This window comes from Penicillium odoratum (assembly GCF_028828045.1).
Source record: "Penicillium odoratum strain IBT 22623 chromosome Unknown utg000004l_segment0_segment0, whole genome shotgun sequence".
Taxonomy (NCBI): domain Eukaryota; kingdom Fungi; phylum Ascomycota; class Eurotiomycetes; order Eurotiales; family Aspergillaceae; genus Penicillium; species Penicillium odoratum.
Genome location: NW_026643146.1, coordinates 1,783,693 through 1,811,363, shown reverse-complemented (window position 1 = coordinate 1,811,363; position 27,671 = coordinate 1,783,693). Strand labels below are relative to the sequence as shown.

At 46.9% G+C, this 27,671-nt stretch overlaps 8 protein-coding genes across 8 annotated transcripts; 2 read left to right on the top strand and 6 right to left on the bottom strand.

The window, feature by feature from the left end:
* Window positions 1-126: 126 nt before the first annotated feature.
* Window positions 127-1,566, top strand: N7520_004949 (uncharacterized protein; the record flags this gene model as incomplete). Its single annotated transcript, XM_057138883.1, has 1 exon — window positions 127-1,566. The coding sequence occupies one exon, from the start codon at window positions 127-129 to the stop codon at window positions 1,564-1,566; it is 1,440 nt and encodes a 479-aa protein (XP_056997090.1).
* Window positions 1,567-1,953: 387 nt separating this feature from the next.
* Window positions 1,954-2,172, bottom strand: N7520_004948 (uncharacterized protein; the record flags this gene model as incomplete). The annotated part of the gene is made up of 1 exon (XM_057138882.1): window positions 1,954-2,172. The coding sequence occupies one exon, from the start codon at window positions 2,170-2,172 to the stop codon at window positions 1,954-1,956; it is 219 nt and encodes a 72-aa protein (XP_056997089.1).
* A 4,612-nt stretch (window positions 2,173-6,784) lies between these two features.
* N7520_004947 (uncharacterized protein) lies at window positions 6,785-7,070 on the bottom strand (the record flags this gene model as incomplete). Its single annotated transcript, XM_057138881.1, has 2 exons — window positions 6,785-6,804; window positions 6,854-7,070. The coding sequence occupies 2 exons, from the start codon at window positions 7,068-7,070 to the stop codon at window positions 6,785-6,787; spliced, it is 237 nt and encodes a 78-aa protein (XP_056997088.1).
* Window positions 7,071-8,621: 1,551 nt separating this feature from the next.
* N7520_004946 (uncharacterized protein) lies at window positions 8,622-8,990 on the top strand (the record flags this gene model as incomplete). The annotated part of the gene is made up of 1 exon (XM_057138880.1): window positions 8,622-8,990. One exon carries the CDS (start codon window positions 8,622-8,624, stop codon window positions 8,988-8,990), a length of 369 nt encoding a protein of 122 aa, XP_056997087.1.
* Window positions 8,991-10,434: 1,444 nt separating this feature from the next.
* N7520_004945 (uncharacterized protein) lies at window positions 10,435-12,915 on the bottom strand (the record flags this gene model as incomplete). Its single annotated transcript, XM_057138879.1, has 1 exon — window positions 10,435-12,915. One exon carries the CDS (start codon window positions 12,913-12,915, stop codon window positions 10,435-10,437), a length of 2,481 nt encoding a protein of 826 aa, XP_056997086.1.
* A 4,096-nt stretch (window positions 12,916-17,011) lies between these two features.
* Window positions 17,012-20,108, bottom strand: N7520_004944 (uncharacterized protein; the record flags this gene model as incomplete). The annotated part of the gene is made up of 3 exons (XM_057138878.1): window positions 17,012-17,035; window positions 17,100-17,570; window positions 19,101-20,108. The coding sequence occupies 3 exons, from the start codon at window positions 20,106-20,108 to the stop codon at window positions 17,012-17,014; spliced, it is 1,503 nt and encodes a 500-aa protein (XP_056997085.1).
* Window positions 20,109-22,406: 2,298 nt separating this feature from the next.
* On the bottom strand, window positions 22,407-22,775 carry N7520_004943 (uncharacterized protein; the record flags this gene model as incomplete). The annotated part of the gene is made up of 2 exons (XM_057138877.1): window positions 22,407-22,625; window positions 22,692-22,775. The coding sequence occupies 2 exons, from the start codon at window positions 22,773-22,775 to the stop codon at window positions 22,407-22,409; spliced, it is 303 nt and encodes a 100-aa protein (XP_056997084.1).
* Window positions 22,776-24,394: 1,619 nt separating this feature from the next.
* N7520_004942 (uncharacterized protein) lies at window positions 24,395-25,219 on the bottom strand (the record flags this gene model as incomplete). Its single annotated transcript, XM_057138876.1, has 1 exon — window positions 24,395-25,219. The coding sequence occupies one exon, from the start codon at window positions 25,217-25,219 to the stop codon at window positions 24,395-24,397; it is 825 nt and encodes a 274-aa protein (XP_056997083.1).
* Between the last annotated feature and the right edge of the window lie 2,452 nt (window positions 25,220-27,671).

Genomic DNA, 27,671 nt, shown 5'->3' with positions numbered 1-27,671 from the left:
GTCAAAATCGTTGCGGCATATTACTAATCATAACTAACCGGAGGGGGTTAGTATCACAATCATGTTTTCAGCAGAGTGCGCCTATTTATCCTATTACCCCCCTCCATCCACCATAGATACAGCACAATGGCTAGAATCAAAGCTTGGCGGCAGACTCCGCGTACTGAATGGGTTGCCCAACATTACCGAGACCACGCACAGAAACCTGCGATTTTCATGACACTCGAAGAGACCAACCCGGAAGCCTTACCAGCTCATCTTCCACAATTCGCCATCCAGGTTTACAGCACCGTCCCTATAGGCTTGGATTCTGGAGAAGGCTCAGAAGATGATTACATCTCTCTCTGTCGATATCTCTCTTCGATGCAATCTTCCTATCCCGATGAAGCTTGCTCATATGAGATCTATGCCCCCCAGCCTGATGTGTTCGCCTGTGTGGAGCATCAAAGACGGGAAATTTTTCACCGAAAGAATAATCTTCCTGGAGGAGAACTTTTTCCAGGTATCGCAAAAGTGGCACCCGATCACCGCAATATGCTTTTGCAAGGGTTTTTACTAGTGGTGGTATCTTATAGCTTCCGTGATTCATTCATACCCCAGTATGAAACTGAATCTGGTCCGCTATGGGTGAATTTTAATCGGAGTTTCCCGCTTAGAGCTAAAGTTGATCTTTCCTCTCGAATTGATTCCGATATACGGTATGGATTTGATCCCTCTATTATCAGTACTGATTATCAAGTATACTCCGAGAGAGAAGAAATTGTCGTGAGAAAATGCCGAAATGTGGATGACAATTGCCGGAAACTAAGTTCCCTGGTGACTCGAAGTGCGAGTGATGTGGCCGGGCATGATTTCGACTATGGTCTGAATGAAGATGAGGGAGACCCTTCTTTATCTAATCAACCGCTATCACCGGAGATGATTCAATTGCTACAGCTCCAGGCTGATTCGTTGGATCCTAACCAATTTGATGTACTAGTGCCCTCCGATGGTGCTATTGTCATTAAGTCGAATCATACAGCCGCGATATCCGAACCAGATCTTCAGTACATTATTCACATCGCCTTACCTTATAAGCGACTCGGATTAGAGCTCATTCTACTCGCCAAAGCCTTTACTGCTGCGATTCTCGACAACCTTCCTCCGGGAAAGACACTCAACTTCGAGTTCTTCTCAGCGGATCAATCCCTAACTGCTATCCTAGCGTCGCACCGGGATCTCATCAACTCTCGGCCAGAGATAGCCATAGGAGCGCTTCATCAAGGCTGTCGGAGTTTCCCGCAATCGCGATATGAGCCCGAGATTGAAGTTCCAACGGGAAGGGATCCATACCATACCTTCTTTGTCATCCTTGACCGTCCGGATTTCATCACTGGGCCTGGTGTGCTTTTCTTCCTCGCCGACGGAAACGAAGTCACAGATGAGGCGTTGGAAAGCAACTTTTTCGGTTCGCCTCAAGACCAACGTGGAGACTACCGAATATACAAGATTTTGCGGAGCGCAGGAATGCGTGAAACAGCAGGAAGGCTGGCAATGATGCCTACAAATATTACTAGCTGGGGCTGAGAATTAAATGGATTAGCTAGCTTTAAAGTTTTCACGCGTCATTTACAGCCGTAGACCATTGGAAGACACTGGATCAAAGAAAAGATCAATCGCAATGATTTCAGATGATGATAAAATGACTTCTTTGATATTTCACTTGACTGGTATAGGTTGTGTTTAATACTTAAGAGTCTCGCTCACTCCATTCATATTCCCAAGGCCTTAGGCCATTATTTCGCCACGTACCGTACATGCTGTTCGTTGCGACAACATTACCCGCAGTGCCTGGAAGGGGAGTAGAGCCAAATTTGGCTGCTCGAGAAAAGCGCATTTGGTTAGCGCTCGCTACCCCATTGCTGCCCATATACGCGGTAATGAATCGAGATTCTAGCTGATTAGAACCCGTAGTCAAAGCTTTAGGTAGGTTTTCCCGGTGTTCAACCGAGAGCCAACATTGGTCCCAATCTTTGCGAGGTGGTTATCGATCCAATAGCACCAAGCAGTCCGCAGTTCCCAGCTGGATAACCCAGTCGGCTTGGCAGGACCTGTCATCGCTGTTCCTTGGGCTGCGTTGGAAAATACAGATTCCCAGACATTCCGATCGAAAGCGTCACAAATGGCCTCCATTGAGTTACTGGGCGTCTGCCAGGCATTAGTGGTCTGTAATATCTTGAGGTAGTTGAAAACACTAGCACTTTGATGGAGAAAAGGGGCAAAGTTAGTAGATTCAACGACCACGGTGCGCAGGTAGTCCTTACAGTCTGACTGGCTTCTGCAATATGCACAGCTATTTTTCTATTAAAGTCCTCCTATTGTGAAGTACCACCACCAATCTAAACCCCCTTGACGCCATTTCCCGCTGATCACAGTAAAGCCACCAGCTCCGTGTTTACATATGAACCAAATATGATGGCAGCGTTCGCGATGAAGTTGCTTAGATTTGCATTCTGAGAATCCCAGGGAACTTCAAAACCTGCTGTTACCGTATCCCCTGCTTACCGTAGTAGCTTCGGATTATTATTATCTTATGAAGGATTTAAGTCGAAGTACTTACAACCAAACACGCATGCGCACCATGTTACGTCCGGGCGCGTCCAGCCTGTAATAAATGGGATGAATCCTAGACCACCGTACTTGGTTTGCTCACCTGTGTTGCAAAGCCATTCCAAAAAAGTTGATATAAGTTGAATTTTAAAGATTCGGTCGTTGGCGAGTTGACCTTGGATATGTTCTCAATTTACTGATGGCTTTCCACTGTCCTTGTTGAACTTGACAATAGTGGGATTGCAAGCATTTGTCTTGATGTCTCGAGGTATATACCACTAAAGCTTATATATTAAAAGGGGAAAAGGCATATGTCGAGGAGAGTGTGACGGATACCAATCCAATTAGCGGATCTCTAAAGATCTTACAGCAAACTGTTAACCAAGCTATAATACACAAGATATTATTTTGACTTAGAAACACATTAAGGGATACTTTCGACTACACTTCCTCCCTCTATCTCTTGAGATCTTTGAAACTAGAGATCTATCTAGTACATAGCGTCTTACTTTACCAATGGAAAAAGAAGAATCGGTATGTATAATCAGACGGCCGACTCTAGCCTACTAGTCACCCTTTTATATTAATATGCAGTAATATATTTGAGATTTAGCATAAATCTTGAAAGCTCCTTCATGAAAGAGAGGAAATATCATTTCATCTTTAAGACGTTTGCGAGCGAAATCCGTGGTCTTGAGGTGAAAACAATATCCTTTGAAAATCAAAAGGCGTGTTTTCTCCTTTTTCAATTATGAAACTATTTATAAGTCACTCCAGTGGATACTAACAAGTGCAAATTACATGGTGGTAGCGCCTTATAGGCCTCTATTTCTGATGTTTTATGCCAGTCTCCAAGCGATGTGCTACTGAGATAACTTACTAAAGTAATTAAGCGTTCCTAGTGCTGAAAAATAATATGATCGAAAGTGGCCGTGAAGCACAGTCTAATAACAAAGCAGTAAATTTTGTGAACCCAACTATTGGCTTAATATTAAGTCAGTAACTATCATGGTTAGTCTAAGCTAAACTCTGTAATTCAGTTTAATAATATATCAGAAGCGGATGAAATGTCTTCAAAAGAATCATCAATGCGCATCTATCCAGGCTCAATAACGTTGATTGGTGAAATTAATTCACTTACTACATATAGCACTCTCAACGGACCTAAAACTCCATAAGGCCCACCAGAAAACAATAGGAATTCGACGTATTAACTTAAAATTCGACTCACTTTTCGGAGGCAGCCAGTAGCATACTTTCAGGTTCACGGTGGGGATTGTGGACCCACTAACGTATTTCTTTCGTACTATTCGCGATATAAGTGGCGAAATTTTCCTTGCACGTGCTCCTCATATTATTTAGTATTTACACACCTGAAGCTAAAACATTAGAACAAAAGACTAATCAAAAATAATCATATTCCGTGTTTTGCGACGTCACTAGTCAATCGGCTAAGGTACAAACTTCTTTTTCCGTAAGGCGTGTATACTAAGTTTTGCTGTTGGGGGAGTAACTTCGGTATCTAATTCAGGCCCGTGCATACGAAAAATTCCGTATTTCCTTTTTTCTCATTGATGCTTCTTCATTTTATTCCCGCTTTATTCCACTCCACATCTTCACACCGAAATGTCAAATCGACGTCCGCACAAGAAGTCAAAAAATGGCTGCGTCGAGTGTAAGGAAAGACATATTAAGGTATGTAATTTTGCAAGTGGTAATTGATTCTCTTTCAGGTCTACACAGGAAAGATAACTCTAAGAAATATCTTCTGACGTCCTTTCTCGGGCACAGTGTGATGAAAAGCTGCCAGCATGTTCTTTCTGCACGCACCGCCGGTTTAATTGCCATTATAGGCGCCTACCATCTCGGCTAAAGCTACAAGAGAATCATATCGAAGATTCAAGCCCCCAGATTCGAGATCAGCTCTCTACCACCCGACTCCTAGAAGCAAACCTACTGCATCATTATTACACCGATACCGACAACTTGATACAGTCAGAAGACAACGACCCCACTCACAATTTTTGGCATGTCACGGTACCCAAAAATGCTATGAAGGAGACGTTCGCTTTAGATGGCCTTTTGTCATTCACTGCCCTTCACAAAGCATATATCGAGCCCAATCAAAGAAGTTTCTGGATAATGATTGCGATGAGCTACCATGAAAAAGCCTGCTCGGAGCTTTCGAAAATAGTCCATCACATATCCGCAGCCACAGCACAACCCGCCCTGGTATGTTCCATTTTCATCATGCTCTTCGTAATGGCGCGGCATCAGTTCTCAACTCCCTCGAGCTATCTGTGCGAGGTCATGCACATCAAGAGTCTTATCCATGGCTGTAAAATTATTTACATGGAGGCCAACTTATCTTATCCGGACATTAGCTCATCAGCGAGCAAAGCTGGAGAAATTGAGGGCTCGAACGAGGGTCCTCAGAATATCAGTAAAAGAAATTATGTAAATTCAAAACTGCACTAGTAAGCCCCCTATATTCAACAACTTAATCGGGACCTCACTAACGAACCCCGCTAGTTTCGGATCACGAATACTTGATCAACTTGAGACGACCAATGCAGGTTCCTCGCCGAATCATCAAGCGTATATGGCCACTGTCCAATCTCTGGTCGATATGTATGATGAAAAAAAAAATAACGGAAGGAACCCATCGATGTATTTCTGGCCTAGTTCCTTCCAGGACGCTTTTGTGGAGCTGCTTCAGGCAAGGGATTTTGTAGCGCGTCTCATATTTCTTCTCTACCCCCTGGCGTTACATTTCTACAAAGATTCATGGCACCTAGGTGACTTTGGAGAGAAACTTCATTATGAGCTTTTCCCTTATGATGAAATCGTGCCTCCCGAATGGCTGGACATCTTTAGATCCATCAGGGGCGAGTTCATGGACAATTCTGATCTTACTTGTGGTTCATTGTCGTTGGGCCGCGGGGGTGAGTAACTTCAATTAGTTACATCAAGCTGGAGTTTAGAATGAAAGACCACCGCGTACTCTGATCACAAAATTATAGAGTAGAATTTGATCATTTTGTCGGGAAATTTCACTAGGCAAATAGTTTACATGCAATTTGTATGATCTTCTGGCGCGGTGCCAAAGCCATAATTGGAGGTTTCATGAAGATTATTCAGTTCACATTAATCCCACTCCCGTTGGCGTTGATCCTTGAAGTTACACTTTATTAGTCGCTTATCTCGAATGATCTGGCGATGTTTCCGCCTCAATACCCTTTCCCTTCCCCAAACCATATTCTGTAGGGAGAAAGTATTCATTCGCGGCATTAAATGCTTTAAGTGGGGGCATCGATGGAGCATCTCGGAAAAGGGAAACCTTTGTAAGATAGACACTACTTCTACCTTATCCCTCGGCAAGGTGACTGTATAGCTTGCTGTTACGGTAATATTCTTCTTCTGATACAACTGCGGACGCCTTTTTCCTGGCTGCCGACATGTGCGAAGCAATTTCAGTCCCAAGGGGAAGACAAGTGCATGTGGTGTACGGGAAACGGCGCTTCTTATAATGGTGCATTGGCCAAGATTGAGAGAGTTGCGACAAAGCTTCTACGGATCGTGGGTAGTGTGTTTCGCAGTGCGTCCTTACTATAGGGAGGACCTCAAGAAGTCAAGAAGGTTAGATCAAGCACATCCTCGAATATGCCAAGAGTGAGAAAATAACAATTTCCATAAGGCTTCCCTAGGCTCCAAAATTGGTTTCGAGAATTGGTACGGTCCACATACACATAAAGCGAATGTAATATGGTTGCCTGCATATAGCTCTTGGGAGCAAATTAATCTTGCCTCTCAACTCGGAGTAAGAAAGGGGGCCCGCAGACAAGTGAAAATTGTCGTGTTCAGAAAAGAGAATGCTCTGTTGGGATTTCGTAAGGAGAACAGAATGCTTTTTGTACGAATCCAAGTGTTCTCCGCATAGGCACTTCGGGAATTGTGTCCGATGATGCGGTTTTTCTCTGATCTCCGCTAGCCTCATATTACAACAAAATTGCTCTTGTGTCTTCTTCCCTGGTCATAAACCGTGGAGGATACAGAGAAAAGAAATGTACGGTTAAAAATAGTGATGAATCCTGTAACCCTATTGTTCGTAGAATCTCAACGCCGTGCTTCCACAATCACTCTTGTAACTCTTGTGTCTGGACACTTTCCCGCATCAGATTTCTATCGCTATTCGTCAACCGCTCCGCCCTAGCCCTAGTAAATGGTTAATATAGGGCAAATCTTGAGAGGAGAATAAACTTACTTTGAGAATTTGGGTATCTGATTCCGTTTTCTTCCATAAGTAGGCTTCGATATATGTCTCTAGCCTTTCGCATATATTGCTGCTGTTCCGCGGGTGGGGACCACAGAGTAGATTCCCGAGGAGTGGTGAGGCTGCCGAATACTGCTGCCGCAAGGGTGACCGAGGCAAGGGCACCCACAAGCACGATAATAATGAGAGCAAAGTTACTGAGGCCCATGATTCTTATTTTGTGAGGGAACTGTATCTGGAGTGATCGTAGAGTCTTGAGCATGATACCATTGAGCTTCTTAGAGGAAGTGGAAAGACTGAGTGGGAAAGCTTGGTTCTTAAGAGAATGACTCTTGACCTTACCTACAGCGCCTCTGAATTTTGACCTTGTTACCTAATTTATTGCAAAAAAACCTACGGTGTTGTTATTACCATGTTCCATATTGCCCAGCTCCACTTCCAATGGATATCCCGTGTGGCGGATTTCGTATTTCGTATCTCTTATCTCGCTTCCAAGATCGATAGCCATTGGATCAAGCAAGACCCACTCTGGCATCATGTTTGTTTCGTTTGTTTTTCGTGGAGCTAGATTGTTTGGCTCCCAAATCGTCACTTGCATGCGGAATGGCAAAGGAAGGTGACACCTTGCCATATTCTTAGGGCCTACTCTGGCTCCTCATGTTTGACTTACTTTTTGCACTCATATAGAAAGTTCTAACTACCACGGCATGTCTTTTTTTTTTTTCATAAAGTAACAAGACATGATGTCATGAAGTTAAAAAAGAAAACGACTGTATGGGTGACTATACAGGACAATCGCTATTCTGGGGCTATTCTATATATAATATAGAAAGTCTTGGCAATTGAAGAGTATAGGTTGCCGCAGCAGTTTCGGGATGAACTGTACAATGGCAGCGCGTGACTTGATAAGAGTGTAGACATCGGAATCGTCCACGATAAGTGTCAGCTTTTAAGGGCTTGTCAAAAAGCAGAGAAGATTGTCCTTGAAGTTCCATACCCTAGCAGTCATATGGTATTTGACAACTTTTCATGTATTGATCATATTAAAAAGCGGACATCGATTCTTTGGTGGTCGTTTCAGGCCAAATTTGCTCCTCCAAATCTAGCTTCCTATAGCATCTTCTGAAGCAGAAAATATTTGAGCTATATCCCTAGCATGCTCAGCGTTTCAAGACAAGATATTGGGCTGGATTCCGGATAGGACTTAGGAAGCAGTGGGATTGTATTAATTAGGCCAAGTTTGATGATCTATCAATTCGCTACCACGAAGGGTTGAAGTGGCTCCAAAAGCAAAGGATTGGTACACCCTAGCCCCCTCCTTACCATAGCATAGGCAATATTTGCATCCCCAAGCTCCTAGATGGCAACATATACAACTGTACTGAACGATGCAGAGTTTGTGAACCATACTAACGTGATGGATGTACACTTTTGCTCGCTGCCGCCTCTCTGGGATCTCCTATATACGATATTTTACCCTACTGTCGACCTGATCGCGGAATGGGCCTACCCAGCGGGCACCAGGCGGGACTTGGATTCTTTTCTCAGCTGGCTAATGATACTGAATAGTCAAAATAGAACGAATGTTTCGACGCTCAACAACGCATTCACTGGTGGCCTGTTCCTTACCAACGAAGTATAGATAGACCGCGTCAAGGGCCCCCTAGGCGGTGGGTCGGTGACAGTATACTCTGATATTAGACAAGATACGATAGTGCCCAGTATATCCTTAGGCGGAATGATTGCTATTTCGACATTAATGGCTATCTACCTTATTGCAATACTGTCAATTGCGAGCTATACGACTATCTTACTAAAGTGGACGGAGACGATGAATAAGTTTGCGATGATGAGGATTGGCTCAGCACCTACGAAAAAGGCTCCGCTGCTTATCACATACCGAGAAGATGAGATCTCAGCGTTGGATGACACGCCAGGGTGGATTAGCGGCTCGCCATTTGAATGTCATGAGGTAGAAGGCAAGAAGGATGCTTCTAGCAGCATGGAGATACTTCAGCTCGGTGCTTCACGCAGACTTCGGGCAAAGCAGAAGTACACATGTTATCCGGGAGACTGGGATGCTGCTGAGGGAATCGGAAGGAAGTCGAGGCCACTCAGAGGTCCATAGAGGGCTACATGTAGTGTTGCAGGCCATGAAGCACACATCCTTCTAGAACCTATATCCACAGAATAAGACAGCTAGGAAGCCTCCCCCAACACGATAAACCCCTCCCAGCACACGGATGTGCTAATTGCGAGACTTCCAATTTGGCGCGAATTTGACGTTCCAGTTCATTGTAATTGCAAATTTAGATATGTGGTACCCCTGCCTTTGTAGGCTGCCTCGTTATCCGTAACAAATGTGACGCTGATATTCCAGTAGGAGGCCTGTTATCGTGTGCCGCCACCTCGTCCTCTGTACCAATCAATCATGATGCCGACCAAGCGTTCCGTTGGCATGGCGAATTTGATGGTAGAGCCAGGAGCTGGCCGATCATGTAGTAATTTTCGTGGACTTGGCATTCACTGGCTCGCGGCTGGGACAGTTCGTTCGATCAGGTAAGCCCACGTCGGATTCCAGTCAGCCTCGGTGGACAGTAAAGGCGCTGCCAGACCTCTCGTTCTATCCTGTAGTAAATCTATGGATCTGCTTCTAGTATAAATTCGTTCGCTGTTGTTAGGGTCCTAGAGAAAGGACCTGATAAGGAAGCAGGTAAGAGCCCAAAAAAGCACCAAGAGGGTGAGGGAAGTGTGCATAGGTGATAACGAGTCACGCGGGGGGAAGGCTGGCGGAGATTAGCGGCTGGGTAATCTGGATCAATAACAAAAATGCCTCAGCTACAGCTTACAGGGGGCGAGAAGAAAGGTAATACAAGTTGGGCTGGGGGGACGGGGGACTATATACCACCACGCATCAATGGAGAGGCGTAAGGACACTTGACGCTAAACCATACTTGTTATAGTATAAATTGAGAAACCTTTTATCTACAATCCGATATAGTGGAATTCAGGGGGACAGCGGAAAGATCATGGTTATGTGTGGTGCTGGTGAGGGATAACCGTGGTGTTTCCGTTTAGTCGATTTTCATAGAGCTAATCAGGACTAGCGCCATAAATCTAAGTAGGATTAGCGCGTGATCGTCCTGACCTTTCGTGCGTAGTAAAGCAACCCAATCAAGTAATGCTAATCATGCTCAACATAGAGGATTCTTCAATTCAGTTTTGGGACCGTGGGATTAGGAAACTTTTAGAACCGGAAAATTGAAATGAGATCTGGTTACTATAATATCATTAGACGAAAATTGGCTACCTAGGCTATTTAGCATCGTTTGAGCTAGCTATATAGCATTAAGTATTTTTAATCTATCTATAATTACAATTCACATAAAATTTTCTTTTCCACTGATCATGGCAGTGTATGGTCTTGCAAAAAATGTAATCAATCGTTCTGAGAAGAATCCAGGTCAGTTTCATGAACGAATATATAGCTAATTAGAGTATATTCAGGAATATTAGACAATGAAAGACAGGCTATATGTTCATTCGAGAAGAAAAGAAGTACTGCCTTCCGCTTAAAGAAGAAGGTGCAAGGCAGTCAAAAGACCGGAGATGGATACAAGCGATCCGGAAAGGAAAGCAGATTGAGAGGTCGAGGCGCCTGTGTAGACTGGCTGGCTTGCACTTGTTGTGAACGAAGCACCAGCGTGAGGAGATGACACCAAGGTGCTGCTTCCAGGCGCAGAGTGGGAGCCGATTTGGGGGCCAGGGCTAGAAACAGGGCTGGAGCTGGATCCACTAGTAGGAACAGAGCCAGCAGCATGAACCGCAGTTCCAGCAACAATGGCCTTAGTAAAAGGGCCAGAGCCAGTGAAGGAACCAGAACCAGAGCCGGAGCCAGTAGATTCGAAGACAGTGATGGAACTAGAGCTGGAGCCAGAAACAGTAGAGCCAGAGCCAGTAGAGCCAGAGTCAGTAGAGCCAGAGCCAGTAGAGCCAGAGTCAGTAGAGCCAGAGCCAGTAGAGCCAGAGCCAGTAGAGCCGGAGCCAGTGATGGAACTAGAGCTGGAGCCAGAACCAGTAGAGCCAGAGCCAGTAGAGCCAGAGTCAGTAGAGCCAGAGCCAGTAGAGCCGGAGCCAGTGATGGAACTAGAGCTGGAGCCAGAACCAGTAGAGCCAGAACCAGTAGAGCCAGAGCCAGTAGAGCCAGAGTCAGTAGAGCCGGAGCCAGTGATAGAACCAGAACCAGAGCTGAAGCCACTTGTAGGAGCAGAGCTAGCAGGATAAACTGTAGTTCCAACGGCAGTGGTCTCAGTAACCGCATGAGCAGTTCTCGAGGCATAGGGACAGTTGGTAACAGTCGAAGCGCACTTGTAGATTGTAAAGACCCGAGTCGAGTAAATAGTCTCGGTGATTGAGTTTCCTCCAGTTCCAGAACCAGAACCAGAGCCAGAGCCAGAGCCAGTGGTAGTTGCAGAAGAAGAAGTAGCAGTAGCAGTCACAGGGCAGACTGTCGTCGACACAACAATGACTTCAGTGGTGGTATACGTAGACTTATCGCTTGCTAGGCAATCGGTGACTGTTGACGGACAAGCGGTGATAGTAGCGGTGCGGGTTGAGAGGACGGTCGAAGTGGTAGATCCCGCGCCACCAGACTCACTGGTAGGCTCAGAGGTTGAAGTAGCAGTCACGGGGCAAACTGTCGTCGACACAACAATGACCTCAGTGGTGGTATACGTAGTCTTATCGCTTGCTGGGCAATCGGTGACTGTTGACGGACAAGCGGTGACAGTAGCGGTGCGGGTTGAGAGAATGGTCGAAGTAGTAGATCCCGCGCCACCAGATTCACCTTTGGATGTGTTAGAGCCAGATCCTCCACCAGGAGCAGTTGTCGTGCTGGAGCCGGAACCTGAGCTGTTTCCACCGCCGGGAGCGGAGGTCATGCTGGAGGAAACGCCAGAAGATGAGCCGTTTCCACTGTCAATGTTGCTAGAAGTGATAGATGCTGTGGTGGAAGAGGCAGCAGAAGTAGCAGCCACCGACGAGGATACAGCTCTGGTTGAAGATGGTCTAACTCCGACCGAGGATGGCGTAGTTCCGGACGATGACTGGACAGCGCTGGATGAAGTTGTCCTGGTTCTAGTTTTGCATGCCTTAGACGAGGGCCGAACTCTAGTTGAAGATGGTTTAACTCTGGCCGAGGATTTGACAGTGCTGAACGACGGGTAAACTCTGGTTGAAGAAGATTCAACTCCGGATGAGGACGACGCGAGTGTGGCTGAGGATGCAATGACTCTGGTTGAAGATGATCCAACTCCGGATGAGGACGACGCGAGTGTGGCTGAGGATGCAATGACTCTTGATGAAGATGATCCAACCAAGGGTGTAGTGGATGCAACTGTGGACGAGAAGACTGAGCTGGGGGTTGGCGTAGGTGTCGAAGATGGAATAGTCGAGTAGGAAGTAGTGCACACCTGGGTTTCTCCTTCGATCTGGAAGTTATCCCATCCCATGTACCATGGGTAATCTTGACCGGAACCACAATCTGGAGCGAAGATCAGGGTATGACTGGTCGCTGTGGCTGCAAAGGTCAAGGTATGTGCTGTCCATGTAGTGGATGGGTCGTAGCTAATATAGGCGATTTTGTTGGCGGTGGTATCCAAGTAGACAGAATCACAGCAATCACCTAAATTACCTAGGGCCTGAGGTAGGTGGTTCCAATACGTGATCGTATATGTAGAGCCAATTACAAGATTGGAAACCGTTTGAGAAAGTTGAAACGCGTGATTGTAGCCGTACGTTTGGAAGTAATAGGATCCATCTTCGGCTGAGCCTTGGGCGTCTGATGTGCCAACCTGTACGACGCTGTAAGACCGCGCGTAGGTATTGCTGAAGGTCCAGTCATCAAGTGATCCGGACTCAAAGCTGGGATTCTGGAAAATTTGGACGTCCGTGCTGGTAGAGCATGAGACAATAGGAACGCCGCTCGCGGATCCGGGGGCGACTTGGTTCAAGAGAGCGAAGAGTGGGAGAATAAATCCGGATGAAGCGAGCATCTTCACCTTCTTATTATCGTCCAAGGCGAGCAAGATGATATAAGAAAGACTTCGGGAACTCCCAATGAAGGGGAGGAAAGTAAACAAACAAACAAAAAAGAAAAAAAGAGTGTACGACCTCGCGAAGATAGAACGAAGGACTAGGAGAGGTCAAGTAGTATGCGATTAAGGGATCTTTGGGGGGGCAAGCTTCTGAGATAGTACATAATTATGTGGCGGCGATCCCGAGAAGAACTAAAGCGAGAAATAAGCGAAGATTTGAATCTCCCATGCAGCTGGGCCAGCCCCACCTCCCTGCCACATGGCGCAAAGTCGGTTGACTGGCTTTCCTACTCTAGGGATGGACATGATTGCCGGTAGCGGAGATTCAATAAGTCGAAAGACCCTAAATGGAGACCCTTTGAGGCTATGGGACCCTGTTGTGGGGGCCGTATGGAATTGCTCTGTGGAGCCGGAACTACTTGAATCACGCACGAATCCATTTCCAGGTTTCTCAATGAGCTTATCCGACCCGTGGAGGCCGGAGCTGCCGCCACACAATCGATCCTGGGAATTATAGCCGAGCACGAATCTCAAAAACCAGCTGCGAAGCACGCAAGCTGTAATAGGAACCGTAATGATAAAGTCGCCTCACTTCATTCTCCAAGGGTCCCTTTGAATTGGAGTATTAGGAAAAGGCGCATGGATTTGACAGGAAGAAACAGCATGGAAGGCTCGTTCTCAATCTGGCCTAGTGTTCGCCGATAGCGCCGGTCCCAACAGGAACAGGGAAAGCGCAAGCCCGATGGCGACACTATTGGAGGTTAATTACTGCGATCGGCTAATATCACTGTTGTTCAGGCTTAGCAACCTGGAAGTGGGGGAGTTCATGCCTGCCAGTATCGTTATTGTTGCTTAAAAAATCTGGATTTCATTTAGGTGCAGGTCTTTTTTCTTCATAAAAAAAGGGGCTCTTAGAGCTAAAAGAAAAACGCCACTAAAAGTAACTTGAACATAGGTAAGCAATTTGAAGCGACAGAGGGCCTTTTATGAATAGGCGTTAGATCCAGAGGAAGTTGTTCGTGTGTGAATCTTTAAAGTCGTCCAACTTTAGTCACTCGTTATTTTCTTTGCTGTTGAGAATTAAAATGTATTGTCGCTTTTATTATGGCTTGGGGAAGCTTTGCTTATATTTGCTCGACTACTTGGAAGCGGTTCTATCGTTTAGCGATCTCTTCCTTAAGTACTTACGTTCGGTAATTATTTCCGTGTGTCTGACTGACCGACTAGTATATAAATATTTAGTCTAGCATCAGCTCTGGGAATCCTTGTTACAAGTATAGGCGAATGCGTTCTATAGCGCGTATATGATCCAAATCAATAAAGAAATTAATAATGCCATCAGAATATGCGACGATGAGCTCTCAAAGAAGCTAAAGCTTAAATTGAAAACGCAAAAATTGCTTTAGAAAGAGCTTCTATCAATATAGCATTGTATAATGTATGGTTATATCTAGCTATTGATGACATCTATACTACATTTAAAGATAGTCTTTAGCCTGATCAAGAATCAATCAAGAAGATATCAAAGATAGTTGATGCCGCCTAACCTATAGGAGTATCTCTATAGGACACGAGTACTGTTAGTAGGCTTCCACAGGACCTAGGTCTGGGCCAAGGTAAGGCAACCCAGGTTTATATGATATACATTACAAAGAAAAAGTTGGAAACCAATTTTTTAAAGGCAGAAATATGATATACCCCGAAATGGTACTAAATTCTGATTCTGTATCTAGATTGGAAGTGAGCTCTAGAATTGTCAAGAGTAAGTCCATGATGAGTGGTATACGAAGAGTGAGCTCATTGTGTATAACTCACTTAGCTCTGACTTCTCTATAATAAGAAGAATCTTTTTCTTTTAGATTCTCTTGGCGCCAATAGGCCGCCAAGCGGGGAAGATGGAGGATGACTACAGTATGCAGGATGAACAGCTTCACACAAAACGTATGTGATATTGGGGATGGGGGGAGAAAAGAGAGAAGGAGCAGAAGGTCTGGAGGATATGCCCCCGGACCCAAACTAAGCTAGTCCTAAACGGGATGCCAGCGCTGTGTCGGCTCACGTAAACGGACGTATTTTATCGACCAATAGGGTCCGTACTCGATCGTGTAATTGTCTGAATTATTACCCGCCCTCGAACCACGGTTCTTATGTGCGGATCCTGACTAAGGCTAGCATGACAAAGCAGATTACCTAATTTTATGATTCTCCATAGCGACACACCCCCTCAGCGGTGACACTCTCTGGCAGCGCTGCACCTAGTGGAATCTGCGCATAAACATGGCCGAACCACCGGGTAGAGCACGTACGGGTGTTGCCGAATTTTGGCTTATCCCGCGCGGGCCTGCCGAAATCCGCACAAAACCACCCAAATCCTCCATTTCTGCACTCTTTGCCAAACAACCTCTATTTCCCGATTGGGACTAGCCTTCTGTCTCAACAAGGTGCTGTACGTCCGTCAACCCCAGCATCTTCACGAAAGCTTCATGTTTCTGGCGCGGCAGCATCTTTGTGAGCCCGTCGGCGACCATCTGAGCCGTTGGCACCCATTTGATACGTATCCTCCCTTCCTTGACCTCTTGTCTCAGCCAGTGACCATGAATATCCACATGCCGCAGCTTGGTATCAAAAGGTGCGTCCTCAGCGTTTATCAAATCCACCGTCCGGCTGTTATCACACTCGATCATCAACGACCCTGGGTACTCGAATCCTATCCTCGTGAATAACCGTTTCCACCATTGCAGGGCTTTTCCGGCGTCCGATAGTCCCAGCAGCTCGGCCTCGGTCGTCGACGTCGTCACCGTCCGCTGCTTGGTGGCCTTCCAGTCCACAGGACCCCCGAAGATCTGACAGATATACCCCGCCGAGCTTTTCCGGTCGCTGTGATCTGCGTACGAGGCGTCGCTGGAGATTCGTACAACCTCGCTGTCGTCCTCGACCGGCCCATACTGGATCGCCCAGTACCGTGTGGTATACAGGTAGCAGATCAGCCTGTCGACGGCGGCATGGTGTTTTGGACCCGGATTTTGCATAAACTGAGCGAGGACGGACGCCCTTTTGGCCGCGTCCGCCCGGGTTATGGTGGTGGCATACTGGACAGAGCCGATCTTCTGCTGATACTCTTGAATACTCTGCGGGGTAGCCTGCCCCTCGTAGTCGGTTTGGTCCTCGGCCCCAGGCGTCCATGCTGGCGTCCGGCCGGTAAGATTATATCTCTCGGCAACCCCTGTAAGGTAGCTGTCCTGCACTAACCAAAGCTTCTTTTCTGCGCGATTTCGTAGGATCCGGATGCCTAAAAACCACTCAGCCTCACCCTGATCGGTAAGCTGCCAGTGCTTCTCGAGTTCCTTTTCCAGCTGGTAGGCCCGCTCCCTAGCCATATGATGGCTGGCGATGAGAATATCGTCCACATAGAAGAATATGATAACACCCTCACCCACAAAGACACAGGGGTCCTCGGCCACCTGTTCTAGGCCGAGTTTCCTCAAAACAGACGCAGCATCTTGATGCCAGAGCCGAGGGGCTATTCTGAGGCCGTACAAGGCCCGAATAAGTCGCCAACACCTTCCTTGGGTAGCAAAACCGTCTGGCATCTTGGTGTAGACTTCCGTACGCAGCCTGCTATTCAAGAATGCATTAACTGCGTCACGTTGCCGTAAGTTGAGGTCAAAAGCTGCCACCAAGGCGAAGAGTGTCCTCGCTGTTCGTGCTGCTAGCGTAGCTGCACGTTTTTCTTCTGCTGATATCCTCTGTAGGTCTCCACGTACACAAATCCTCGCTTTGCACTTGATAAGGAAGCCGTCCTGGTCAAATTTGTATGCGTATACCCACATCAGCGGCAAGACCTGGATCCCCTTGTCTTTAGGCATATCTACCACCTGGTATGTGGTTTTGGCCTGTAGGGCGTCTAACTCGACCCTCATAGCCTTGCTGAATCCGTCACTAAGTGGATGCTTCCAGACGTCCTTGAATCTCTCAGGTGCAGGTGGTAAATCGTCCCTATGCTGGCGGGAGGATGGTTTCGGAGTAAAAAGGCCAGTGGAGAAAGCCTGAAGGGTCACCGACGTAGTATCATCATCTGCTAACGTGGTATTATAGGCGAAATCTCTATCCCTCCTTTGGGTCCGAATCCTCCGTCCTTGTACGATATTGCCGATATCTAGGCCGTCGATCCTTCTGGACTCGATCTCCCTAAACTCGATATCCCTGTTGAGCTGTGATTCGATTTCATGGTCGTCCGTGTCTGCCCCTGGATCCGTAGTATCGACATCTGCTACCGGATCCTCTTGTGGTAGTGAATTTGGCGAATCTGGTGCCAGATCCATGTTTAGTTGAGCTCCGTGCTCATCCTGGGCTTCATGCCCATCCTCCACCCCCTGATCTGGAACAGAATCGTCCTCAGGTGGCGGTGTCCAACCGTGTGTTTCGGTCCCCTTGTTATATGTTAAACCTTCGTTCTGTGACCCCGCGGGCTCCTCCGCGGCCGGTGGTGCCAGCACTTCGTCCGTGGCAAGATCTGGTGCACTGGCACCCCCTGCCGTCGAAGCGAGTCCTCGAACGTCATCCCTGTTGTTAGAATTCATAAAATCAATAGATCCCATAGGCTCTATAAGCCCCTGCAGAATAAATTCATATTCTGCACTTTCTTCGATCAGCGTAGGCGGCATACCGGTGACGATCGGCAATTGTACCTCCTCGTCCCTGATATCGGCCGAATACCGCCTGTTTTCATCGAAAACTGCATCTCGAACCATGCGTACTTGGCCCCTGTGCGGGATCCAAATCTTCCATATATTTGAGGCCACGTAGCCCACTAGGTAGCCGATCTCTGCCCTCGACCTCATCTTATCCAGGCGTGGAATACCATCCAGCCGGCAGTATACTAGCGACCCGTACATCCTGACGTTCGCCAGCGAGGTTCTTGGCTTTTCGGAATCATCTATGAACTTCCGTGCCTCATCCCATGGTATAATCCACTTACCATCCACCTGTGTAGGCGTCCGGTTGAGCAGATAGGTAGCTGTACTGATGGCTTCGGGCCATAGGGCCCCTGGCAGCTGCCCCTCCTTTAACAAGGCTCGGGCTCGTGTTATAAGGACACCCCCTGATCTCTCACCGGGTCCATTCATCTCAGGTGTGTACGGCACCGTGAACGTGTGGACGCATCCGATTGAGTCAATTAGCCTTTCAATCCTCTCATCCACGGATTTCTCGTTGTCCGAATGCCATACCTTTATCGGCAGCTTCAGCCAGTTAATAGCGTAGGCAATAAAGCTCAAAATCGCATCTTGACAACCGTTCTTGTTGATATGGGTCACTGCCCAGTGGAGATGAATCCCTTCAACGTAGAAATGAGTGATCCAGCAGTGCCTATTGTAGCCCATCGTCATCTGGATCAGGTCAAAGTAGACCCGTCCACACCGCCCGTAATGCTTGCCGATAGGTCTTCGAGATATTTGGCGGGGTGCCCTGACCAGGTTGCAAACTTTGCACACGTCCGAACCCGGTTGCTCTTCCCCATCCTCGATTTGTGCACCTTCGACCATCTCTGGAAGCTTCTTGATGATACCATGGTGGACATGACCCAGCCGTCTATGCCATATCGCTGCCGTAGCAGTAGATTGAAGCGGTTTTGCTGAAGTTTTTGTGGTAAAAGCGAGTTCTGCGGTTGTGGGGGTTTCCGGCCGATTGAACACATAAATCCCATGCTCCACATGGCGATTTACCGCCAGAACCGGCTTTTGTCCATTATCCACGATATATCCTTTCTTCATATCCCACCATGACCCTCGGTCCTCTAGGCGTGCTAGTGAGACCAAGTTACAGTGGAAAGTGGGCGAATACAGGCAGTCAGAGAAGGTCACTGACATCTTCTTACCTGTAGCAGGATTTACGCCCATCATGGTCGCTGTACCCACCCCCTGGACTGGGGTATGGCTATCACCTGTACGGAGGGATGTGGCCATTTCTCGATAATCCACGAACTTGGATCGGTCATTACAGACATGTACGCTCGCCCCCGAGTCCAGTACCCATTGATCTTGATACCGTACGTCCAGGGTCGCCAAGGCGGTGGCATACGCAATATGGTCGTCGGACTTCGCTGAATTTGCTCTGTTTTCCTTCATCTTTATGTCCACCCATACCTTCCATTCAGGCTCTTTCTCATACGCACGTCTGACAGCTTCAAGGCGGCGGTTAGAGACCTGACACTCGGCAGGGCGCTCGTCTTCATTCAAGGTCCAGCACTTCAATACGGGGTGGGCACCCCCGCATGGGCACTGCTTCCTGTCCCCGAATCCCCCGGACTTGGCCGGTGGACCCTGGTTGTTTGGCCTTGCTTCCTTATGCCCTTGAAAGGTCGAGGTCGCAAAAGCAGGCCTTGAGCTCGAGTTCTGGGGCTTCTTGTTCAGCTGGAATTCCTTGTACGTGGCCCTGAGGGAATCGATCAGAGACTGTATATCTATCGATTCTCGGTTGACCACCATCTCTTGGAATCGGCTTTCCCACCAGCTCGGTAGGACGTATTTGGCAGCTTTTAGCAGTAGTAGTGCATGATGGGTCGAGTCCTCATATTCCAGACTAACAACTTCTTCACGCAGCTCCTCCCACTCGTCCAGCCAGCGGAGAACGTCCTGACCCTTACTGGGTCCTTTTATGCACTCCTCCCTCCATTTCCAGAGGGTCTCGACACCATGGATATACGTCCTGCCGAATCTCTCTTTCAGGAGGGAAATCCGTTCACAGGGCGTATCCAGCCGGTCGAGGACTCGGTTTAATGCCGAATCCACGGATGCTGTGATGGCCTGATCAATAGTCCGAAGTCCACGCTGCTGTTCCTTATACGCAGCTAGCTGGATCTTGAAGATATCCATTTCGTCCCGCCAGGCGGTTCTCTCCTCTCGATAATCCTCCTTAATCGACCGTATCTCCTCTTTATCTGCATCGTCCGGTATATCCAGGACCGGTGCAGCCGGCATGATAGGCTGTTCGATTGGGGTTCGAGGGGTCCGGCGACCTGGATCTGGGTCACAAAGGTCCCAAACGTCTAGGCTCTGCCCTAGACGTTTCATGGCCTGATACCATGAAGACCATTGGCTAGGGCCCTTCAGTTTCTCTCCTCTCCATGTTGAGACAGAACCAATCGAGTCCATGGTCAATAATATCCGAATTCGTGTGCGCGGAGGTTTTCAGGGGCTGCCGCACTTGCTCAAAATCGGCCGAAACAGGTCAAATACGCCTGAATTCGGTCGGATATAGCTTCAATTTGGCAGGATCTATAGGAATCCGGGCTCATAACTGTCGGCTCACGTAAACGGACGTATTTTATCGACCAATAGGGTCCGTACTCGATCGTGTAATTGTCTGAATTATTACCCGCCCTCGAACCACGGTTCTTATGTGCGGATCCTGACTAAGGCTAGCATGACAAAGCAGATTACCTAATTTTATGATTCTCCATAGTTAGCGACACGCTGCCCAGGTCACATGATGACCCAGGGACACCGACAGATTCTTACCTTCCTTTAGAATTAGTTTTGTAATCAATATAAATCATATTGCCTTAGACTATAATTCCATCCTGACTTAGTACTATTTCACATTTAATTCACTTGCCTTTCACTATCTTCTTACCTAGCCTTCTATTTCCTTACACATTTGGACCCTTCTTTATATTCTGCAGTCTATAGACACGCTTCGCATGGGCAACTGTCCAGGAGGTGCAAAACACGTCAAAGACGGGACTTACGAATGACGGATAGGTAGTCACGTGAAACCTTAAGATTCGAGGGCCAGCGTCAGAACTTCAGAGAAAGCACCTGGTCAGGTACAAGATGAGCCCAAGAAAGCAGGAGGTGCAAAAGAAAGTTACGAAGAGGTGATGACGAGTCACACAGGGTAAAAGGGTGGCGGAGCTCAGGAGCTCGGTGCTCTGGGTCAATAGCAGAGATCCCTCACACGGAGGAGAAGAATCAAAAAGACGATACATGTTGGGCTAGGGGGACAGGGGACTATATACCACCACGCATCAATAGAGAGGCGTAACGAAGCTTGACGCTAAACCCTACTTATTAAAGTGTAAGTTGAGAAACCTTTTATCTACAATCCGATATAGAATATTCTGTATTATTAGGGGACAGCGGAAAGGCCATGGCTTCTGGGAATCATGCCTTTCACGTGAGCAATACGTTCAACAATCGATTAGGTGTCGATGGTTCTCTGATTGGTGCGGCCCCTATGGGTCCGTGAAATTATACTAGAGCCCTATATATGCGAGATAACTTAACAATGCTGCTGGACGCGCATAAGGGTAGGTGCTATAGTATTACGCATAATCCTCTTACTATCAATATTTCTAAGATTTCATCCAGTTACTCCACTATCCAATGGTAAATACCTTAGCAGCAGGCACGCTAGAGTGACAAAGAAACAGATTGGTATTCTCCAAACAATCAATCGATCTAAATACTCACCATAATCTAGCAGGAAGACATAGTATTCAGGTGATATATATCCACAGAAGTGCCACCAAAGCGACAAAAAAACCACTAACAGTCTATGCTGTACTCAACCTAAAAAGAAATCTAGCGACAACCACCACACTAAGAACACAATCACCACAAGCGAAACATATAGTTAGTGCAAAACTAATAGCCACCCTTCATCTATCAATACTCCCCTAAATTTTAACTCCACCGAACTAAGGCAATACCAGCTGCACCAATGGCTTAAGGACTATTACCCTACTATGTTTTAATTAGTTTTTGCTTCCTATCTCTCTCCAGAGTAAAGTTGATTAGCCTTACCGGTTACTATGTACTGCGTTCTGTTTCTTAAGAAAGTCATTTATATCAACGAGAGCGGGATTCAAAAAAACTTATATCATCAAGACAAGATTATCTAAGAATGAAAGTTCTCGCCTTACTTCCAGATTCGCAAAAAACGAACTAATGCAGTACTATCACATTCTTTAAATAGATTATAGACACGCGTGGTTTCGGTAAGCGCCTAGATGCTGTACAGGAGGAGCTGTATTACGTTTGTGGTAGGTTATACGTATCTTAGGGTAAGCCTCCTACCCCTCACTCCTTCTATTAACTACCCTAGTGGTGTGCCATCCGGTGCTTTATATCCTGAGTTCTCGATTTAACCGCAGCCTGATATTTTGGGTAGATAAGTAGGGTACTAGAGCTCGATAATTAATTATCTGCCTCCAGAGCTTTTTATCTATAGGATTTTTTAATTCTCTAAAGCTCTGTCTTAGGCATAATCTGGTGTATAACTAAATAATTGATGAAGGCGACTTTTTTCACCTGAAGCTTGGTAATTATAGCTTCCTTAGCATTGGGGTCCTAGAAGCTCGATACAGCCCGCGAAAAGTCGACGGGTTCTGTCGTCTTATTTTCTCTCTCGCTTGGTGCTGATGAGCATAGGTAATTGGAAGAATAGGACTACCTGGAGTTGATGGAGGGGTTCCAGGCGAGGAACTTGGTGGAGGTGGAGGACGACGAAGTGGAGGTCGTAGAGGTGGTGGAAGACGTAGAGCTCGTAGAGCTCGTAGTCGTGGTCGCGGCTGTAACCGTGCTAACCACGCAATAGCTCTGACCAACCACGAAAATCGGGCAGGCAGCAGTTGAGTTGAGGGACTCAAAGGTCGCTAAGGTCAAACCCTAATCAGCGGCGAAGGATGTGCAGGTATCCCCGGAGCTCGCAGTGGTTTCATAGTTACAAGTAACCGCACGGGGGGCCAAGGCCAAATCCAAGGCCAGCTTCAGCTGAGCGATGAGGAGGAGACTAGTCTTGATTGAAGTCGGTGCCATTGCGATTGTTCCAAGATTTATGCTCGCTTCACAACAGACGGGCAATATAGAGCGATTTAATACTGAGACAGTCCGACTCATAGGCGACGGTTGGTGAAAAATGCCCTGGATATCTAGCGTGCAAACTCGACAGCCATTTCATGAGGCAGCATAGTGCCCAGGTGTTAGGTTCCAATTTTCCATGTCACGCTAATACTGCGCTAATTGGCGTCTCCAAAAGGAATATACTGCGGGACTTTGAAAGAATTCACAGATATACACACTGTCAGAATCTTAGAGCACTATTGGCATAGGGCTAGCGTGGTGAGTGCGATTTCGGAGATTACTTTCTTCTGGTTCAGGTAAGCGTCCGAAGCTTTTGCGAAGCCTTTTTAGAGTGGAGAATCCGTTGCGAAGCTTTGTAGCCGTGGAGGTTCAGATGTGAACAGCTTGGCAATTCGGAGATAGTGTACTGTAACCGTGTAAGCGGGCCGCCTCCGCATCAACAACATTATTATGTGATTATGGACCAGGCTTCGTACTCGGATACACGGATACACGGATACACCGTCAATTCAGAGACCCAGAGAAGAACAAAAAGCATAGGCACATGTGATGACTCTGCAAGGAGTTAATTCTCCTCATTGGTTGCTTTAAATACATACTAAGCTTCCAAGGTTAGCGTGATCCCTAGCCGTTTTGCCAATAATGCCTCCACTGGACTGACGAGAGGGAGGGGGGGAGTGGGGGGGAGAAGGGCAAATTTCGTACCCTAGGAAGGGAATCAATTATTTGTCATAACAATTGGTTGAGCTCGCTTAATATTCACAACGTTGTTTTTACAGCGTTGCGGCGCTACCATTGTTAGTGCATTGTAAGTGCATGCTTAGTGTGTTGAGGATGCTAAATGAAGTCCCTGAATGAATCCCTGAGTCCCTGAGTCCCTGAATCCCCCAGACCCTGAGACCCTAGGACCCTGAGAACATGTTTCCAGCAGAGGCTCAGCCCGGGTATTCCGAAGCTTATCTAGTCTAGTGCGGATATGTACATCTCTGCGCGAGTGGGGGGAATGTTGGACTGCCTATTGGTGGGAAAAAAGTAGTTCGAATGCTAGCAAAAAAGTCCACATCGTACCATCCCGATTGGTTTTCTTCGTGAAACATGGTCTATAATTCACTAACAAGTTTTAAGTATGACATACCATTTGACCATTTGGAAAGTTCGGATTCGGATTTATGGTATTACGCCCTAAAATTACTAGTACTACATTTTTCAAAGTTATATATTACTATACAGAGCATGTATTTCGTACTACAGTACCTAGTATCACCTAGGCATAATTCCTAGGTACACAGGTATGGATTTCCAATGTCCTGCTACGGTCTACCTCTAGGGCTACATACTACTACTAGTAGCATTTTATGATCCAAAATATTTATTGTTGAGTCTTACATACTTATATAGAACAACATTAATCAGGAGGCGGTTACAATGTTACAAAATACAGCAAAGGCGTTCATTAAAGGAGGGAAAGTACTTAACTCTAATATTAAGACTATAGATAGACTACATGAACTATTACATAGGTGGAAAGGCCAGCGGTCCTTTGCCAGATCAGGTTTGTAGTGCGTATATCTCTCTCATCCAAAATAAGCCATTATGGTCAGCATAGCGAGCACCATAAGCAATACTGGTACCGCTGTAATGCGAGATTGACCCGCAGTATTGCTTAAGGGCGTTGAAGACGGACAGGTAACATTGGGGTTTATCGGGCGCTGTAGAATCGAGCAGGCCTGGGCGGTGGCCAATGCCATTAAACTGGATTCAGCTGCCGAATCGATAGTGATAGCGCACAGGTTGGTGGTTGGGGTAGGCCCAAGTACGCCGCAAGTTGCTTCAATACTAGTCGCGTTGAACGCATAGCCTTCCGCGGTGTCGCACGTCCTAGCAGATGTTGCCGCCACAAGATCGGGCGCTTTCCCTAATTTGCTGGTGGTGAAGGTGACGTTGTTCGTCATCTGCAAGACATTTGGCGCGTAGTTCCCATAAGTGCAATTGGAGACTTGCAGAGTCCATTCAAAATTCCAAGAGCCGTCGGGGTAGGAAAAGGTGTCGAGGTAACGGGTGACCAGAAGAGGGTAGCCAGGGAGGTCCAGCGTAGCCTTATCCAAGTCAGTCGAGACGTTCAACGAGCTCATCAGGTCCAGTTCAAGGGCCCCGCTTAGAATGGAGCCTGGGGCACTAATGTTGCCTCCCTCCAAAAGTTGCCATTCGATTAAAGCCTCCATCGGAACAGCCATACTCGGATTCTGAAGCGCAAATACCATAGGCATCAGCGGTGAGGGAGTGTACGTTTCATTGCGTGGGAATATCAAGTCCACTTCAAAGACGCCAGAACTAGCAGTGGCAACGGTCATCCAGCCGGCTATCAGCGCGGCTTGGAGAAGTTTAAATTGCGAGTGCATAGTGCCGAGAAAGCTGGAATGTGAAAAGAGAAAGACAAATGGGGGAACGAGGCTCAGGATTCAGACATTGAAGAAGAAGAAGAAACGAACAAAAACGGAGACTTAACGTGGAAAAGACAAAGAGTGGAGAAAACCGTACGGTAGGTACAGGAGGCTATAATATAATCTACGCTAGTACCGGTACGACTCAGGTACACTTCCAAGGTTCAACGCCACGATCCTTCCAAAATTCAAGTTGCAACTCGGATATTGAAGTTATTCCCCATAGTCGTCGTGGTCTCCACGACGGCATATCCAATTGCTAATGATTCATCTAAAGTCGCTTTTGGGGGCGAAAGCACACCTCCGATGGCGGTCCTCACGAAGCCACTCATTACAATTTCGATCCTTCAAAGGTATAAAGTCCATACTCACATCACCACTTTTTACAGATTGGACAAGCTCATCATATGTTTCCTTCCTCTCTTTAATCACAACTTGAACGTGTGGAGTGGAAACCCCCCACTGTAACACAGGTTGTGCGCCAATTCTATTGCCTGGCTTAAGCCTCGCAATGCTTTTCTTACTCTCCTTCATATCACTCTTGCAATTTTGTCCTTCTCTGTTCCATCTTCTGCCATCAATTTGCCCATTAGCCAGCGACTCCCTGCGAGTCCCGGATACCAAGGCAGATCTAGTGCTTGTCCAACCCGATGTGCTGTATCAGGACCTAACCCTGCGAATTGGTCTATGTACCACAACTTCGACCAATTCTCCTCGTGCCAAGAGTCACTCTTCTACTCCTTCTCTTTCTCGATCCCGTTGATGATGCCGATACCTTTCATCGTATCTATACTTGCACGTCTTTTGGCCTGGACTGGGGAAACTTGCCTGCAAACACATCGAGTCTAGACTCGCAGTCGTCAAGAATCATCTTGGCGGCATGGTGCGAATTTGGGATTTGTTGTTTTGATTGCGGAAGCTGCGCTAGCTTAGCTAGTACCAGCTAACACGAATCACGGCATAGCCAGTCTAATCAGTCAATTGAGCTTAGTAATCCGATACCGATAATCTTCAGTTTCGAACAAGGGTAAGCACCGCCAGCCAAGGTCGACAAGGCTCTGACGCAGTGTATCGGCCCTAGGGCAGATTTACAGCCTCGTTACACAGGGACGATTATCCGAATGAATTATAGAGCGAATGCGCTACATTCGCAGAGATCAACTAGCAGGTCAGTATCGCAGACTAGGGAGAAGGGCTGTCTCATCCCAAGTACCATAGCCGGAGCTAAGGAATAGAACAGGACCGGACAAGAGAGGGTAGTGCAGATTGCTAGCACAAAATCGCAGAGTCGACGAGTCGCACACAGAGGAAAGTATTAGGGGAGCTCAGGAGCTCGGTGATCCGGATCAATAGCAAAAATGCCTCAACTGCGACGCGCAAAGGGGAAAGCGGCGAGAAAAGAGAAATCGGGATACCAGGTAGGAGGGGGAACTGGGGGCTATATACAACCACGCACAGGCACGCTGTTGGAGCACCTGTATTTATGGTATTGTCCTGTCACCCTGATACGCACTACTCATGCATTAGGGTTAGACCTGTATCTATAGTATTGGGTCGTGACCCACAGAACTCCACAATAATACAACTGAGATACACATGCAACAACACACGCACAGAGACCGGTGGCGCTAAACCAAAAGCGATAAGAGTAAACATAAAGGAGAAATTCGCAGTCCCCCTCCGATATGGTGTAGTGGCTAACATCGTCGTCTCTCACACGACAGCCGGGGGTTCGATTCCCCCTATCGGAGTTTCTTTTTTCTTTTTTTGTTTTCATCCACATCATACTAATTAGTTAGTACCTTCAAAGGCCCTTTCAACCAGTATCTTTTTGAAAACAGATTTCGTTTTATCATCATCTTGCACTGTTATCTTATTTATCCCTTACGACTTCTATTGACTAGCATTGGAATCTTCTGATAGTCACCACGCGAAGAGAATATAAGCCCTTCTCCTCAACGAAAATTTCAACCATCTTAACGCCCTAGCTTATCTTAAAATCCTTTGTATGCACGATTGATACTAGCCAGTTTATAAGCAGGTATAGCGGGGCATATATCGTGATAATCGCGTTAAGCCTTTCTGGTTGCATATATTAGGTAGCTAGAAAATCAATTGCCTCGTGATGACACAATCTAGATATGGGGGATTGTTGCCATCCAATCTATCGTGAAATAAGACTTAGCAGGCAATGCTCGGAGGGAAGTGAACATGAGAATGAGATTTCCCCATCGTGCAATGGAATAGACCCAGAACCAGATAGCCCAAATGATCAAGATTCGACCCGGAGAAATATCCAAAGCTCCTATAAGCGCCCTCTTGTCGCCTGCTGCTCGGTAGAGACGCCAAAATCTCCAAATATGGACCAGATAGATTGGCCAGACCACACAAAAGGCAGAGAGCGAAAACA